Source organism: Haemaphysalis longicornis, unplaced genomic scaffold (genome assembly GCF_048455015.1).
Source record: "Haemaphysalis longicornis isolate Haplotype H1 unplaced genomic scaffold, Haemaphysalis longicornis Haplotype H1 scaffold_9, whole genome shotgun sequence".
NCBI classification, from domain to species: domain Eukaryota; kingdom Metazoa; phylum Arthropoda; class Arachnida; order Ixodida; family Ixodidae; genus Haemaphysalis; species Haemaphysalis longicornis.
The window spans coordinates 10821134-10838518 of NW_027526460.1; the positions used below are offsets into that span (position 1 = coordinate 10821134).

The 17385-nt window shown below is 47.6% G+C and overlaps 1 protein-coding gene across 1 annotated transcript in view; it reads right to left on the reverse strand.

The window, feature by feature from the left end:
• Positions 1 to 17385, reverse strand: part of LOC144152504 (MFS-type transporter SLC18B1-like) — a 31823-nt gene that overhangs the window by 5481 nt on the left and 8957 nt on the right. Inside the window, exons 4-6 of the mRNA XM_077683789.1 lie at positions 16873 to 16968; positions 16690 to 16764; positions 16519 to 16612 (exon numbers count right to left, since the gene is read on the reverse strand). Of these exons, the coding sequence (XP_077539915.1) occupies positions 16519 to 16612; positions 16690 to 16764; positions 16873 to 16968 (265 nt within the window). The remainder of the gene's footprint in view (positions 1 to 16518; positions 16613 to 16689; positions 16765 to 16872; positions 16969 to 17385) is intronic.

Below are 17385 nucleotides of genomic sequence, written 5' to 3' on the forward strand. Positions count from 1 at the left end.
GTTCTGTTGACACCATTCTTTTTCAATTCGCCTATATCGCAAGCTGCACTGATGTTAAACTTGAAAGAGATTTTCGTTTGCTACGTTTTTGGCATCCTTATTCAATATATAAGCCATTCGGACCATTAGGTCGACAACCGTAGCGCTTGGCAGAACTAGCATGTTATCGAATGCAAATACCTTTTCGTGGGAACCTAGAGAGCTAGTTTGAATATGTAAAAGCTCGTTAATTCGAACTCGGCTAATTCGAATTTACAGTTAATTCAAACTGACGCCCTGGTCCCGGCACAGCCCTGTATATTCCAATGGGGGAAAACTCTTGATAATTCGAGCGTGTCGGTATCGAAAACGGTTAATTCGAACTGGGATCCCCTGGTTTCCATCGCTCTTCACAGAAGAAGGCGGCCCAGAGTGATCACATTGTGTTGCAAATCCAAATCAAACAAAATTTACTAGAGCTGCAAAACAACGGAACAGGAAAACAAAAGCGTAGCGCGCGCTACGCTGCTGCGACTGCTTATTTCACTTCCGCAGCGGGCGCCAGTGCTCCGGTGCAGGCTGTTGCAGGTTTTCTTAGAAATCACCTGCCACAAACGTGTATTAGTGGTATTAGCGCCTAATTCGTGATCCCGAATCCACACGTGACTCTTTTGTGTCTGCCCGTGCAGTGTAGCGCGGTGTCCATTCATTCTGGCGCCCGCCCGCTAATTCGAACTCCGCTTAATTCGAACAATTTTATGGCCCTCTTCGCGTTCGAATTAACAAGCTTTTTACCGCAATCGAATTTGGCACGATGTTATAGCGTTCCGTAACTTCCGACGACCCCGTTCGCGACGTATTTAGGAGGGCGGCGCTTTTTTATGATCGCGATAGGCCACCCAGCTTCCCCACACGAGCTCAGCTGTTATGGCTGCGCTGAGCACGGGTAATGCATTCGGTCTTCAAACTATTCCTGTATCCTGTTGCTAGTTCCGTGACTTAGCTGCCAACGTGTTAGCCGGTGCGCAAAATAACGGTGCACAAAATAACAGAAAAGGCGCTATAAAAACGCTCAACCCCAAAGACCTGATTGCCAGAGCATGGGTTGGGCCTTTCTCGCATTTCCTGTGTGAACGGCACTGCTGGGCCCAATACATGTGGATGGATGCATGTCCCGATGCTCTGCCTTTCATCGCCCGTCAAAAGCTCCCTTCACGTCTGTGCTTCGAGTGCTACGGGTCATCCTTTTTCTCATTGCTCCAGAAGCCTATGGAGGTGACACTCGACAGGGTACCGTGTTTCAAGTTCGTTTTACGGTCCCCTTTCGCAGCCGGTGAAGGGGACCGCCGTGAACGACCGCCTGCCAGGTTGCGCCGACACCACCGCCATCTGATGACTACAGACCACAACAGGCGGCACAAATTCAAGCCTATACACTCTAATCCTGGTAACCCTTAATGTAACTTCTAAACGGAAGTAACGTATAAAATAAAGGTTACAATGGATCCATTTTGATGTTTTCTTTACCCCAGTCCATTCTAAGGGTTACAAGCGTGAAGTTAAAAGCGGTTTATAGGTTACATTAATCATTTATAGGTTACATCAACAAAATCTGACATGTAACCTTTACGTTGTAACCTATAAAACGCTCTGTAACCTCTAAGAGATGCACGTCGCGCCTTCTCTCCAGGCGGCCGTTGATTTCTCCGTTGCATGACGGGATATAGAGAAATGGCGGCGCCCGCAGGCACGGTGGCCGCGTTTTCGCGCCACTCGAGCCTTTTTACCGCTGTCATATCCCTACGATGAAGCGAGGATTGCTGTTACAAGACTTATTTGTCGGCGTGAGTCGCGGAGGCTGCGGCGAGCCCATTTGTGACTGGCAGCGCTGCAGGGCCCGTTCTTCTACGACCAGCATCAAGTTCGCATGTTGGACCAATGCCCCGGCGCCAGTGAAAGCGAACTCGGTGAGTATATTCCCGTAACGGTTTCCGTATTTTCATTGGATGTATCTTTTCCCTGGAGGCTTTTCAATTTGAAATTGCGGCATTCGAGAGGGATTTTTGTTACCTGACTGGTTGCTTCGCTGGACGTTTTCTGTTGTTCGCCACGGCAATTGAATGAAATCATGGGCTTGCGTTGGTTGCGTCAGACTATATATAGCGGACGATCGGGAAAGCCCGTACAGATAACGGCGCTCGTCGTGACCTGCTTTCTGCTCTGTTTGCGCGCCTTCGTCAAGTGTCGAGCGTTTTGTTTACGCTGTTGGCTGCATCGGGCGCACTTGACGAGTTATTGGCCCATGTAATTGTCAGGTAGCTCTGTTTGAATAATTGAATTTTTCCCATTAAAGTTTTATATTATCGCGCTATTCTCTGGGTATTATCATTTTGTTTCAGCCGTCTTGAAATGTTCATTTTTCTTGCTGCATATATTCGGAATGGTGTCTAGTTTATTGGTCTTATAGTAATATATCCGGATAAACACAAGGTGTGTGCTGCAGAAAAGTAGTCCACTAAATGCTGCCCGAAATTTCTAAACTCACTTTTGTCCAGTTCAAGCCTCTTTTTTTTGTGAAAGTTTGCCCTACCGCACAATAAAAAGTTTTCATATGTACAACACTCTTAATTTTTGTCATTCTTTTCCTTGAGTCGGTAAATTTCGTGTCAGTCATTTTGAGACAGCGGGACATTTTCACCATGTTAAGTGGGTTTATTATTCTCATTCGCACAAATCAGTCGTTTATTTATTCGCGTGGTATTGCAGGGCAAATGGTTGTCTCGCGTGATCCTAGTGTAGTGCAGTATAGCGACTTTACAGAATGGTGGTATGTATGAGTCAGCATGCAGGCTGCTTGGTTGTTGTTTTTTTGATGATATAGATATTGTGACGACTTACATAGAGACAGGTGCAGGTGTGAAAATTGGTGCTCCACCCTCATCGGTTCCTGGTTGTTCGAAAAGTGTGGTTGCATCTGGCTACCTATGCTATGACTTATCAGCACTACTGTTTTTCTTAGAGGCAGTGTTCCTTGAGCTGACAACCCGGACTGCCCTGCGTATGACACTAGTTGAAATGAAGTCTGATTTCAATGGAAACAACGGTATGAAAATACAATAACTAAAACACAGTCATTCCAATATTCTTTGTAAAGATGGCACCCAGGCCTGCACAGACAAAAGTATGATTCACTTGTAAAAATGCGAGGCCTTTCTTCAAGTGTTATGATGTTACATTTCGTATCTTATTTTGCCTCATGTTTAGTGATTCGTTCTATCAGTTCGTTACTACATGAACGTTATGAATTCACATAACGATTTCCCCAGCATGGAGCTTTGTAGTTTTTTGGCAACTGTAGCTGTTCTACAAGATGCGTGTTTTTGCAGAGCCAACAAGAACTCTTTTTCGAAGAGAGCTCTTTAAGAAAGCTGCAGTTGTTAGAGAGTGCTTGTGCTGTGTTGTTTTCTTCGTCTTACCCGCCGCGGTGGCTCGTTGCGCTGCTGAGCACAAGGTCGCGGGTTCGATTCCCGGCCACGGCGGCCCCTTTTCTGATGGAGCCGAAAAGCAAAAACGCCCGTGTGAACGAGATTTCTATGCACGTCAACGATCCCCAGGTGATCCGGAGCCCTCCACTACGGCGCGCCTCATCGGCTGCGTTGCGTCGGCGCGTTAAACACTACAATCAATTAAATCGATCGTTTCTTCGTCTTGTCAAGTTTGAGGTGTTATTTTATTATGAATGTATACCAACTGCCCAGCTCTAAAGCATATTACATTGTAACCCAAATAACCCTTCGAGTCATTACAGGTACAAACCTCCTGGGAATGCCACTTGAAGATCGGTGCAAGTTCTAGATGTATCCTCTCCCACAACACATCTGGACGAAGAAAAAAATGTAAGTCGGCGATTCCTTTTTACTGATAGCCGAGGAAGAAACCAGCGATAAGAACACTTTACTGAAATGAAAAACGTTTCGGCTTCCACGTGGGATCCTTGTTCAAAATAAAACTGCCAGTACAAGGGGGGGGGGGGGGGGGAGATGTTTAAGTACAGCCAAAAATAGGACGAGGATGGCGTCAGCATCGTGAAAGCACGTTTCCTGGGTTTAGTGCGACATTCGTTCTGTGGCGTGTACTAGTGATTCCACATGAAGGCGCGGAAATGTTTTTGTTTTCTCTTTTGCAAATGTACGTCAGTTTATCTCGTAGCCCAAAGTGTCTGCCTGTTCTGGATGAGCATGCAGAAACATTTCGCAAGATAAACTGGAACACGGAACGATTAAAATTCGGTAAGGTTGGCAGGTATGACTATCGTGGCTTCGCGTTCTGAACAATGCGGCCAAATTACTCTGTGTAACGATTACTGAAATGATGTGAAATTATTAGGAAAGGCCGTAAATCACTCCTCTGGTGTGGCCTTTCATTTCATTCTCTGGTCTCCGTCTTCTTTTTCGTGCGATATATTTTTCGTACTTCACATGCCTATGGTTTGGTTTGAGGGGCTTATGGTTGCACTGGATTTTGTTCTTTTTCTGAAATTTTCTGTAGATGGCTCTTCAAGACGGGGAAATCCCAGTGACGGCTCCTCACATATATACCTCCATCGGCAGCATCAGGGAACAAGTTATTCGACGACCGCGGGAAATCTTCAGCGTGCCCTGATTTTGTGCTTGCTTGTGTACTACGTAAATTGCGAAGCTTATCTCTGAATTTTCCCAAGCGCATTTTTTCATGCAGGAAATTAAAGATCCCATTTAAAGTTTGTCCAAAAGACTGATTGCAATCGGCCTGAAAACTTGTTAGTGCTGCATAGAAACGATAACTTCGCGTGGGAATCACAATTCAGGTGGAACTGTAAAGAGGAACCTAAGAGGGAAGTGTAAAGATGGATTCGTAAAGACGAGTGAATTCCAAGTGTAATATTAGCCTCTGAGTGAAACGGAGAATGTAGGGAACATAGCCATAAACACTGCTTTGTATGAAGCAGTGACTTTGTAATAAATGTTCTTTCTACTTTCCCACATTCTGCGTTTTTTCTGTGGGGAACCATGGCAATAACGCTGTACTGGAAAAGTGCACCTCTGAGAACCATCTTATAATTGTAGCTCAAACTATAATTCGTCTGAAATTGTTCAATGGCAGTATCCGAACAATTCGAAATACTTTGCATACATCCATGCCAATATTGAGGTAAAGAATCTGTATATTTGGCCATGTTTGTGAAGCTGTTCACGCAACATTTATTAAATAGGTTTAATAAGGATATATGAATAAACCGAATTTTACCTGGAAGTCAAAAGCAATACAGTCAAACCTCGATATATCGAACACGGGTATATCGAGTTATTGCCTATATCGAACACTTTCAATATCACGCGGAAAATTACATGCATTTTTAAATTTTTCTTTCGAACTGGAACGGACATGAAATGGGTATATCGAACGAACTCCGCCACCCCAGACTGCCCAGACCGCTCGCGCTCTGTTGACAGGCAGCGAGCTATACCGCAGTACCCTCGAGGATAGCGGTGGCGCGATGGGCGTTTCCGACTGCTGCGCATCGGTTGCACCAAAGCAGAATTGGATGGTGCAAAAGAAGAATGCGAGCTTGAAGAAACCTGGGGCCAGCTGGAGCGCTTTGTTGGTGCTGAGCCACGAAGCATGTGCATTGATGACTTTGTTGGCGGTGACGACAGCAGCGGAACGACGGTGGAGCTGACGGATGTGGAAATCCTAGCGGAGGTTACTACTGAGCGCACAAACGAAGACGCTGCCGAGGTTGTACCCTCAAGCGCTGATAGTGCCCCGCTCCCAACTTCGACCGAGGCTTCAGCGGTTTTGGCCCTACCGCACCGCTACTCCAGCGCTATAGAAGGCACCGGCCTGTCGCGTGTGGAACGTTTGGACTACGTTGAGGAAGTCGTGTATAACACGCCAGGCTACCTTGCTGCAGTACTTTAAGCCAAAAGAATAAATACTTTGAAGCACCAAGTGAGTATTTACTGCACACTTCGTTAATTGATTTGTACCAGTTTATGATGCGTTTTCTGCGTGATTTTATATATCGAATTCTGGCTATATCGAACTATTTCGAGGTCACCGCGCTGTTCGATATATCGAGGTTTCACTGTATAGGAAACACCAATTCGCCCAGGAATTCGCACTCGTCTAATACCCATTAAGAAACAATAATAACATTGGGGTGGTTCGCAGCTTTGCTTTTTAATAAATAGCCCACAGGTATTTCATAATAAATGTGAATGTTCAAAACTACTGATGCCAAACTCCTGGAAATGTTCTCCTGTTAAATGCGCAAATATGTGTGTATGTACTGCAATTGTCTTTTGATAATCATGGCCTAAGCTGTCAGCAAGAATTTTCGGCTTAAGGCTGTGCTGTCATAACTTTGGCGTCCTTTTGAAGTATGCTATCAAGTGCATGTTTTCACTAAAGCTTGGTTTCACTAAAGCCTAATGTTGTTTAACTAAAGCTCAAATTCATGCCCGCAATTTACCAAAAGACTATCATGCATGTTTGATACTGGTTTCTTAAACGGCACAAAGCTGATGCAAACATCATATTTAGTTATGCCTGTTTATAAGACAAGTGTTGCCAATACTCACGAAGATTTTTGGGTGACAACCTGGGTAACGATTATCGAACAGGTAGTGCAATGCATTATTAGAGAACATTTTCAAGCTTTTTGCACTGCAATTTTAGGAATTATAAAAGTAACTTCTCTTTTAGCCCCAGCCGTGTGGCCGGCAGTTTATTCGAGGGACGAACAAAGGCACCCGACGGAAAAGTTTAGACGGCGCAATGAACAGCATGGTCGCACATATCGTCTTCCACTAACGCGATGTTTGTTTACCACGCGGGAAAGGCGCCTTCGGGGTGTCGCCACAGCGGCGCCGGCGAAAGCGCGCCTGGCGCGCAACATGACACCTTCCAGGTGTGTGGCCTTGGACGGCGGTAGATGTAACTTATATAAAGGTATACATGCTGAAAGCTGCAAAGTAACCCATAACTGAGTAACCCTTACGTGTATACGTATATAAACGTTACGAAGATATAGGTTACATTTGTACCTTATAAATTATAGGTTACAAAAATTCGAAAATGTATACCTCTATTAAGGGTTACCCAGCTTAGAGTGTAGTTGCCGCAGCGGTTACCACAGAAACAAGAACGGCAAGCGCATGCCGATCTCGAAGTAACTCTTGGTGCGAGCTCTGAGGCTTTCCGCGAAGGGCTTCTGATGGAAAAAGCCACCATCCACCAGCACCGACGTGAACGCTCGAGGAAAACCCAGCAAGGCTATGGGAGGAGCCGCAGCGCTCACCGCAACTTCTACGACAGCGACGCTGTCCGAGCCTGTCAGACAGCAGTGCAACGTCAAAACGAACGCGCCGCGATCTCTTGCCGCCTTTGACCCAAGAAAATGAATCGGCCTTCTCAAGTGACGAAGACGGCATAGAAACATACGCGACAAAAGAGCATGCCGAGGACTGCGGCCACGAGGTTATACCGCCTGACCCAACCACGGCAGTCCCCATTGCACATCTCAACAACGCTGTGGTCACCACTGTATTACTGGCGGACTGGTCTGCAACCGATCTTAATGTTTGCGATGGTGATGGTGTTGGCACCATAGGAGCCGACCAGGTTCAACAACGTCGTAAGCGTAAACTAAACCCCACTTCTGAACCCCCTGTAGAAACGTATGTCCTCGTAATACGCCCGCGCGCCCACAAGAATCTCAGCACTATACCAACTAAGGACCTCCACATCGCTCTCATCTCCGTAGCACCCGTAGAGAAAATTACAAAACCCATGACGTACAGAGTTCATCCTGCGTCGAACACAATCACGGTGCTGGTCCATGACAAAAAACGAGCCAATGCCCCACTCAAACTGACGAACCTCGAAATTCGGGGTAAGCAGATCGCTGTGTAAATCTACCAGGCTCCCGGACGAGATATGTGCCGTGGAGTCTTCTATAACATCGACTGAAGAGAAAGCAAGGCTGAACTCAAGGCGGCGTTGTCCTGCAACCGTCATAGAATACTTGACACTCGCACAATGGGCAGCCGTGGAGCACGCCTGTTGACGTTTGAGGGGCGACGCCCACCGATATCTGTCATTTACTACGGCCGCATTTCCCGAGTCACGCTCTACGAACCCAAATAGGTCATCTGCAGTCGCTGCCCCCGATTCGGTCACAAGAAAGACGTGTTCCTTCGCCTGGCAGTATGTGACACATGCGGCAAGAACCATGGAAACGATACGGATGCCGCCACTAAATGTAAGGAAGCAAATATAGTGACCTTCCACAACTGCACGAAGGAGGTACATAAGCTACCGACCCAAAATGTCCGACTAAAATCGAGGCTCATGCTGAACTAGCCGCCAAACGCCGACCTCGGCCACTGACCAGAGGGAACAGGCACGGCCCGCTTTGATCACGGAGCTTCAGCAGAACACCCGACGCGGAGTTAACAGATCATGCCTCACAAGAACGTACCACTACAGTAATGTCATCGTCGGCTAATGGCGCAGCGCACGGAAAGCCGCAACAATCGAGCTACTCGCAACCGGCACATGTTGAGCGCAACCTGCACGTCTCCTACTCCGCGGCGGCCACAACACATCGCCAGCTCGAAGAGATTGCAAAGACCTCGACTAGTGCCAAAATGTGACAACCTCCATAAAGGGCATCCTGCAAGGGGAAGCAACTCTTAAAGCCGAGATTTTCAAGCCGGGAAATCTTGCGCTAGGAGGAGACGACCTCCGACGACTTGAAGAAACGGAAGCGTAGCATACCGCCCTCCTCAAGCGACTCCACGTGGCACGGCGGGAACAGCCGTCCTTCGGGCGACTACCTGCAATGGAAGAATCAGCTACGTCAACCATGCAGGCAACGGGCTTGGCACAGCTACTTCATCAACTGTCGCAACCGCTGCGTCAAACATAAGAAAAAAAATGGCTGCGGCTTAGCTCCGTTAACCTTGGACATGCAAAGCAAAAGCTTGGCTTAGTCTGGTTGAGCCTTGGTTTCGCTTGGTTAACCTTTGATTTAGCTGTATTGCCGACCACGTCTCAAAGCTGTTCGGTTCCGTGCAACGCTCACAGAAGGAGGCCGGGCGAACGCGGCGTTCATTCATGGCGAACGCACCATTCCTCTTCGTCGGGCGCCAAACGAGTCACGTTGCCCGAAACGACCCAGCGTCGCATGCATGGGAGGCTGCGGGGGTGGTTGGCTGCCTTGGCCGCAGCGGCGGTTGCGACCGCTGCCAGCGCCCACAGGCGCCAATAGCGGGCCCGGCAAATCACGCGATGCGCTTCAAGGGGTGTGTCGCTGGGGGTGTGCCTCCGGTCAAACGGTCATTTGCGCATCCTCCACGAAATCGCTGGATGAAAGTAGTAAACCTGTGCTTTAAAACACTACGAAGCACAAGAGCAGCATTTCAGACATTAACATCAACTTCTTCATAGGCATGTGGCGTCCCGCGCTTAACTATGCGGCCTTGAACCTGCCACCCGGCATTAATCTCCACCTGTTGCACTTGAGAGTGTCCGGAACTGGGTATATGACCATCGATCAATCTGCGCACTCGACCAGTACTGTTAACTGGACATGGCTCCACCGTCTATAGTGCAATGGAACTCTCGCGGGCTCCGCCATAAAAACTCCGCTTTTAGGCTTTACATTTAGTACCTCCCACACCATCCACCTACCATACTCCTCCAGGAAACCCACGGTATATACAACATTGCAGGGTATGAATAATTCATACAACCCAATATACCAACTCGCCGTGATCCCAATCCTCGTACCTACGACGTGACACATGTCCTCGGTACATACAAACTCACCAGGTAGACATTTTCACATACAACTCTACCACGTCGGAATCGGTCTTGACTTTCACTAAATTTCTGCACATATATAGTTCTGCACCACTAGTTGTCATGAATTCATATTGTCTTCCCTAGTCGAGAACCGCTTTGGGGTGGATAGGTAGCTGCTCCGCTCCTGCCGCTATCATGCTGTTGTTCGGGCTTGGCATTTTAACGCTCCATATCCAGATTGGCTCTACACCTACAGCTCACCATCAGCTCACCTCTTAAGATGGGTGATACAGCAACTCTGATTTTCTTTCCTTAATGACCTAACCAGTCTCACACGACAAGGCAATAGCTGCCAAAGAGATAGGGTTCCTGATTTCACTTGGGCAATACGCTTACCTTCTGCTATATGAGACGTCCAAGATAAATTCTCTAGGAATCGATCATTAGATCATTCACACAACTGTACCCTTTAATGGCACTTCAATACCGTCCCCGCGGCATGCTCGCCTCACAGATTAGAGTAGTTTCCGGGACAAATCACACGGCTACGATATCTGATTTCAGTAACTGGAATTCGACAATTCTTGATAACTCTCGACAGCACACCAATTATCTTGCTCTCTCCGACACACGTCCAGCTGTTGACGCACATCTTTTACGCCTTTGGGATCAGCGTCATGCGCTTATGCGCCGATGGAAACGGAATTAGCGCAATCGCCCCCTCAAAGCACGTATCGATGCCCTCCCAATCGAGGCTGTAGAATATGCGTGCACTGTTGAAACCACAAACTGGCTGTCCTTCTGTGACTCTCTTAGTGGAACACTGCATACAACTAGAGTTTGGCAACTTATCCACTCCATGTCCGAACGGGCACTACGATCCACGTGCACCACGTCGTTGCGGTTGCGGACGGGTCTTACCTTGGCTGATTTGACTGACAAACTTCAAGCTTCCTTCTTTCCTTTTCCTTCTTTGCCTCCACCCCCACATTCTGTCACTTGTCCCACTCAAGAGTCTATTCACACAGAATTTACATTTTCTTAGCTGCGCGCAGTACTCCCCGATTGCAAACGACCCACAACAGCTGGAGCGGACGGATGACTTACTCCCTCTTAATTAAAGCACCTTTCGGACTCCGCTCTTAAAATTCTTTTGCATTTCATCAATGAAGCACGGCGAACAAGCTCTATTCCCCCTGAGTGGAAGACTGCTAACGTCCACCCATCCCCAAACCAGGCAAATCCCTTGCATGGTACTGTCTACGCCCAATTTCGCTTACGTACTGTGTTGCAAAATTGATGGAGCGTATGATCCTGCATCGTCTAACTTGGCTTCTCGAACATAGCCAATTCCTTAATTGGACCATGACTGGGTTCCGTGCTCACAATTCAACACAGGATACATGCTGCGCATCCAACAAGAGGCGTACGCAGATCTGAGGGCAGCCCAAGTTCGAGAAATTGTGGATCTGGACTTTTAAAAGGCGCTCGATGCAGTTTCTCACTCTGCCATTCCTGAGAAAGTCCAGATACTTACGCCTAGCTCCCGACTGTACAACTACGTTCATAATGTTCTGACCGCATGACTTCACTCTCTGGTCTTAGAAAACTACCGCCAACACTCCTTGACTCATAGGCGCGGAATTCTTCAGGGATCTGTACTTTACCCTACTCCTTTCAGTTTAGCACTTCGCCCCCTGCCTCGTCTGATTCATTTCGTTTTTACTCGCACCTTTGGACTGTACGCCGACGATATAACCATTTTGTGTTATAATGGCAACCCAGCTGAACTCTTCGACACACTTCAGGCTGGCATTGATTCTGTCTACTCTTTCGGTTAAAGTACAGGTCTCACACTATCTCCGAAGAAGTCTAAGTATATTGTGGTTACTGACGAACGTTTCCGGGCTGAAGCTAGCGACCAACGTTCTCAAGTAGAACTCACGATTGATGCCATTCCTTCGACGTAAGGTCTGGCTGCACGTCCTCGGCTTTGACCTGCAAAATGATGGGAAGCCCTGAGAGTGGCTCAATCGATGTAAGGCTCATATCAGCCAACTCCTTCACATAATCGGCAGGCTGACCCGACGTCGCCAAGGCCTACGAGAATACGATATTACGTGACTTGTGAACTTTCTAATACATACTCGCCTTCTTTACGCACTGCCATACGTAAAATTAATGTCATCGCAGCGATCCCAGCTTGAGCGGCTCCTCCGGCCTGCCACCCGTCTGGCTCTAGGGGTACCTACATATACCTCCTCGCTAAGTTGGAGGCTTCCCAGCCGTTCGAGTCACTGTCGGATCAAGTGGATCTTCATTTGGTGGCGCAACACTCTCGTCTCCACCTTACTTGGTTGGCCGTCTTCTCCTATCCTCCCATCATTACGAGGTATGTTCCTTACCCGACATTACAGCGAGTATCCCCTCCTTGGTATCCCCCCCTTTGCATAACAGTTCCTACCATTCCAGTCAACGTATCCTCACCCTCACATCCACGTCGTCGAGCTCGACTATGCACTCTTCGCTACTGCAATGGTGATCTACCAACAGTGACGTACACAGATGCCTCTTTCTCCTCCAAAGACGCACGCGGTGTCACAGAAGTGGTTCCTCCGGCCCACCAGACTTTGCAGAAAATATACTCAGGTGTTCCTTCTGGCCTGTCTGTCTAGACCCCAAGCGATCACCGACGCGATCTTATCCTTAGCCACTCCTTGTAATCAAGTGATCCTCAGCGACATCCAGGATGCTCTCCGCATGTTCCAGCAGCCGTTGATTCTCATTAATATGATTCGCACGCATCACACTCATCTCGCCAAGCACACTGGCACTGGCTACGGGCTGAACTGGGCTCCTGGTCGCCCAGGCGTCCCGGGCAACGAGCTGCCCAATCAGCTCTCCCGTCCTCCGTCCCAATCGAGAGACTCGGAGACGCCCTGGCCAATCCCTTTCCACCCACCCATGCAAGCGCGACAAGCCCGTCTCCATCGACGCCAGACTGTGCAACAGTTAGCCAGGGATATGCAGACTCTTCCGTCTCCCTCTCAACTGTTACGCCGGGCAGATGCTTGTCTTACCCGGCAAGCGCAAACGGACAGCCTTCAAAGCCGCATATACTACATCCATTAGAAGGCCATCGCAGCCCTGCACGGTGCTCTAAGTGTTCTGGCTTTCCTGAAACACGGAATGTTCTTTGGGACTGTTCGGGGTCACGACCATCGCTTTCAATTCACCTTAAATCCCTGTCACCTCCTCCCTCTTCTCTCCAAGGCTGGCTCGCGCTGCCGGTGGGAATGGACCGAGCGGCCTGGTGGCGAGCTTTGGCGGCTCACGTAAGTCGGTTCCTCCCGTTTTTTTTCTCTCCCAGAACCCTGGACTTTGGCGGTCTTTTGGTGTCAAGAAAGTTTATCAACCAACCAACCAACCCTCGTGTGTCGAACTGCGCCTAGCGATAGGGAATTTTATCTGTAGCAGGATGGTGTTATACCCTCAAGTAGCGACGTGGGTTTGTATGCGCTGGCTGAGTGTACGAAGCCGCCATCTATTGCACACGAGCAATTCTGCCATTGCCAATGCTGTCGTGGTTGCTGTAACTGGGACAGTTGAGCTGAAGTACCCCAACATTGTGATAGGTGCATGGGCAAGAGGGCTCGTGAAGGATGAAAACTTTGGCTCCTGCCAGCTGCTTTTTTGCGCTGAGTATACACATCATGCAAACTGTGCACTATAACCGGCGCACCCGCGAAAAGGAGTTGCAAGCCAAAAATGAAGTCACAAGGCACAGAAGTTACGCTAAATCTTTTGCCTCCTTATTGATCGTGGATACGTACGGTACTTTACAAAATACGTAGGGGTTGCGATAAGACGTTTATTAGAAGTATGTTCACATATGTATCCTTCGGTGAACCATCATAAAACGATGATTTCCAGGGAAGTTTTCAGGCTGGTAATTGGTACATGACCTGTGCATCCATGCCTTGAATGCCACTTTGATCGGTTTGGGAACCCGGTCCTATTCTATGGCTACCGGCTAATTGATTTAGAGGCTGACGTCGTCCAAACTGTTTGGATCCAGACGGCCAACATGATTGGAACCTGCGGGTGAAAATGAAACAAAAAATAAACGTTTTAATGCGCAATATAGCCAACAAGATGATACTGCTGGTTGGAGGAGCAACTGGCGAGCAATGCTGAGACGCTGGATCGGTGCAAATATTTCCAAATCATGAAACTATATTCAATATTTCCAAGTGGATAGCACAGATGTCTACTAACAGATTACACAAGTATAGATATCCTTGTTTTCCGTATAAGTTTTAGGGCAACAACTTTGATTGTTATTTGAAGGAAAGGGCTTTTGCCGATTGCGGAAGTGCCAATTTCTGGACACTCAGCATCACATTGTATGTCCAAGCAGGTTGAAACATAAGTGGCTGGGGAGATGCTGGAATAATGAATTTCGGTAAAAATTCACTCTCGTCACAGAAAACGTATTCCTCCCACCAAAAAAGAACAGGCAAAAATATTCTAATGACAGTTTTGTGGGTACCTACAAATAAAAGAAATGCCTACCAGAGTCACTTACCGTAGAAAATGAAAAAAAAAGTGCACCCCCGCTACCTACTTTTTGAGTACGCCGATTGGGTAAGACAAGAATTTTACTTATGGTCAATTAGACGTAAACGCGACACTTCCTTGAGTCCCCAGTTTCAAGTAGAAGAGGGAAAAGTTTGGCGCAGTTAAAATTTCTTCTCCACAGCGTGCCGATGACCTCTTTAGGTACAGCTATTTCTATCCATGTTTCGTGCACACGAGTTCCAACTCACTCTTATTGCGTGTCGGAAGCTGTAATATAGTACTCCCAGCTGCGTTTACAGCATTGCTGGAGCCCGAGACGGCACTGGCTGTGCGTCAGTCAACTCACAAGTAGCGGAGCGTAAGCGGCTCGGCCATGGCTTCAGCACAGGGGTTAGCCGCGTGAGAAACTAATTATTATTTGTTTCTGTATTGATTCAAAAGGAAGTGAGGCAGAAAACTGCATTGCGGAATCTTATTAGAACATGCCCCAAGACCTGGGCACTTGTGGAGTGCGTTGATGCTGTCTGGGTCTTGCTTCCGTTGGATTGGCTTCCCTTGGATTGTTATCAGAAAAAAAGCAAGAACTCCCAAGGGGGGAATTGTCGAATCAATGCTCCTTAAGCCGCTTTGCTATATAAAAAGAACCTTTAAAGTCAGCTTCACTACTACTCACATGCATTGCTGGGAAAACATTTTTAAGCCCCCAATCGAGCAATCTGGTACCAAATAGGAAGGCCATGGACCCCTTTATAAAATACTTTAATAAAACTCCGCGTACCGCATAAACGGGTATATACTGTAGTCCTTTAAATTTGGCGGCACTCTTATACACGAGTGCATTGATTGAAAGCATTTGTAGGAGCAATTTAATAAATCCGATATGAAAAAATGATGGTTCAAGGGCCACTTATCTAATACCACCATAAGACCTTATGTTTGCCTTGCTATTACCCGAGCCCTTGTAAAGTCGACTTCACTATTATATACAATTGCTTTGCTGCAGAGACACCTTTTCGGATGCAATATGGAGAGTCTCGTATCTAAGTACGATGGCCCGAGCGCCTTTAATTAACGGCATTTTCGTTTGCTGGCGAAAGTGTGACAAGGCGGACGGGTAGGGGGTGTGTTAGTTCAATCCACGCAGAACTGCTTAAGGTTTTAAAAAGTGCCTTAAAAGAAGGGTCTCCCTTTCCCTGCGGGATGCAGTGAAGAGATTATATTTCCGTGAATCACGGGAAACGAAGTTATTCTATGTGATTTAAAGCCGTGACATCGTTCATATGGCGGTTTACATGGCAGAAAACTCAGTTTTTGTCACGTCGAAGTCCTTTAAACGGCATACTGCGTTTGGAAGGCGCAACGTGGTCACAGCGTCAGCAGGTAATACGACTCGTTATCTCGCCGTTGCGTTAGCTCGCTGTGATGCGTAAGCACACTAGCACGCTACATCTATCGCTGTCAGCACTGCCCCCAAGAGTACAACTCTTCTTGAATTTGTAGCTTTCAGCACAAGAAAGGAAATAGAAACCTATCACACATCACATAGGAAGTTCTAGTACGCAAGCTCACGCCCATGTCGAGTTCCCTGCGGTCGGTACAGATCGTGCGTGCAGTCGATATCGCCTCGGCGCAGCACTAATCCGGGTGGTGGAGCTTCGGCCTCAAAGGAACGGCGCAGGACGAAAATGTCTAGGGCCGCTTCAGCCGCGATAGTGGGAATGGACCCCGCCGATCGCGCTGTTGAATCTTTGAAACACGCCTGTGTAGCGGTTTTGTGCCCTCACAACCAAATATCGGAGAAGGGCTTTAGAAAGCTTTGCACTAAAAAAGCCACGTCCATAAAGAATGGAACCCATGAGCACGTGTTCAGCAGCATAAGCGAGTTTTTACTTTTGTCAACAGGTTAGTCACCTATCCCTTGTGGCAGCGCGTATCGTTTCATATATTTGTAAACCCACAACCGGAGCACGATACGAAAAAGAACTTCGGTATTTACGCAGAGTACAAGAAGCGTTAAAGTATGTCTTAGCTGTCATGACAATTACACATCAAAAGTGTGCTTGAAAAATTTGATCGTATATGTATATATGGTTTCTGGTAACTTACCCACGCGCCCAGAAAGCCGCTGAGCGCTAGACAAGCCCTTTGATATCCGTACAGTTCGCAGACGTATCCCGACAGGGGCGGGGCTATAATTCCTCTGAAAGATTGGACGGGAAAACTTGCAGCCCTCTTTTAGCAGACTTCAAGTCAAACCATGTTGAAAACTCCACTTACCCTAAAACCAGGGACGAGAAAACGCAGCTAGACACGAAGCCATTCGTACGAGTGTTGCTTGGGTAGCCACGACATCTAAAGCAAGATCATAAAGTAAAAAAAGAAAAGGTGAGGAGTAAACACAGGCTACTCCTCCGCGCTCCCCACGTTTTTGGGTTATTTCTAGAGGGCTTCCTGACTCACTTAACGTGACCGAGGGCGTGGCTATAGGCACAGATGCATATCCACGACGTTCCAAAGCCGCCGAGAACTTGACAGGTGTACACGTTCCAAAGCTGCCTGTAAGAAGATACCGATATTAGAAGGGGTCAAATGCGGAGAACGTAGTCACAGTTTTTGGTTCTATTAGTTTTCCCACTATGCACTGGTTTCTGAAATTAACAGGTTGGCAAGCTACATGAAGCACTTTTGTTTGTTAACTTTGTTCACGCATTTGTTGCTACTTAAATGACATCCACTGCAGCTTAGGCATCTTTAGCAGCCGCGAAAAGACAAACAACAGGATTACACCTAGCAACATCGCCAGAAACAGGACTCAACAGAAGGCACAAACGCGGCGCAGCGCCTTGTTTCTGCCTCTAATGTCGTACTAGGTATAACGTCTCACCTACTTGCCCTGTCGTCTGCTCAGCTGAGAGGAATCAACAATGGCTGCTAAGGCGACAGCGGAATGCAGAGCGTGCTATGGAACGAGTA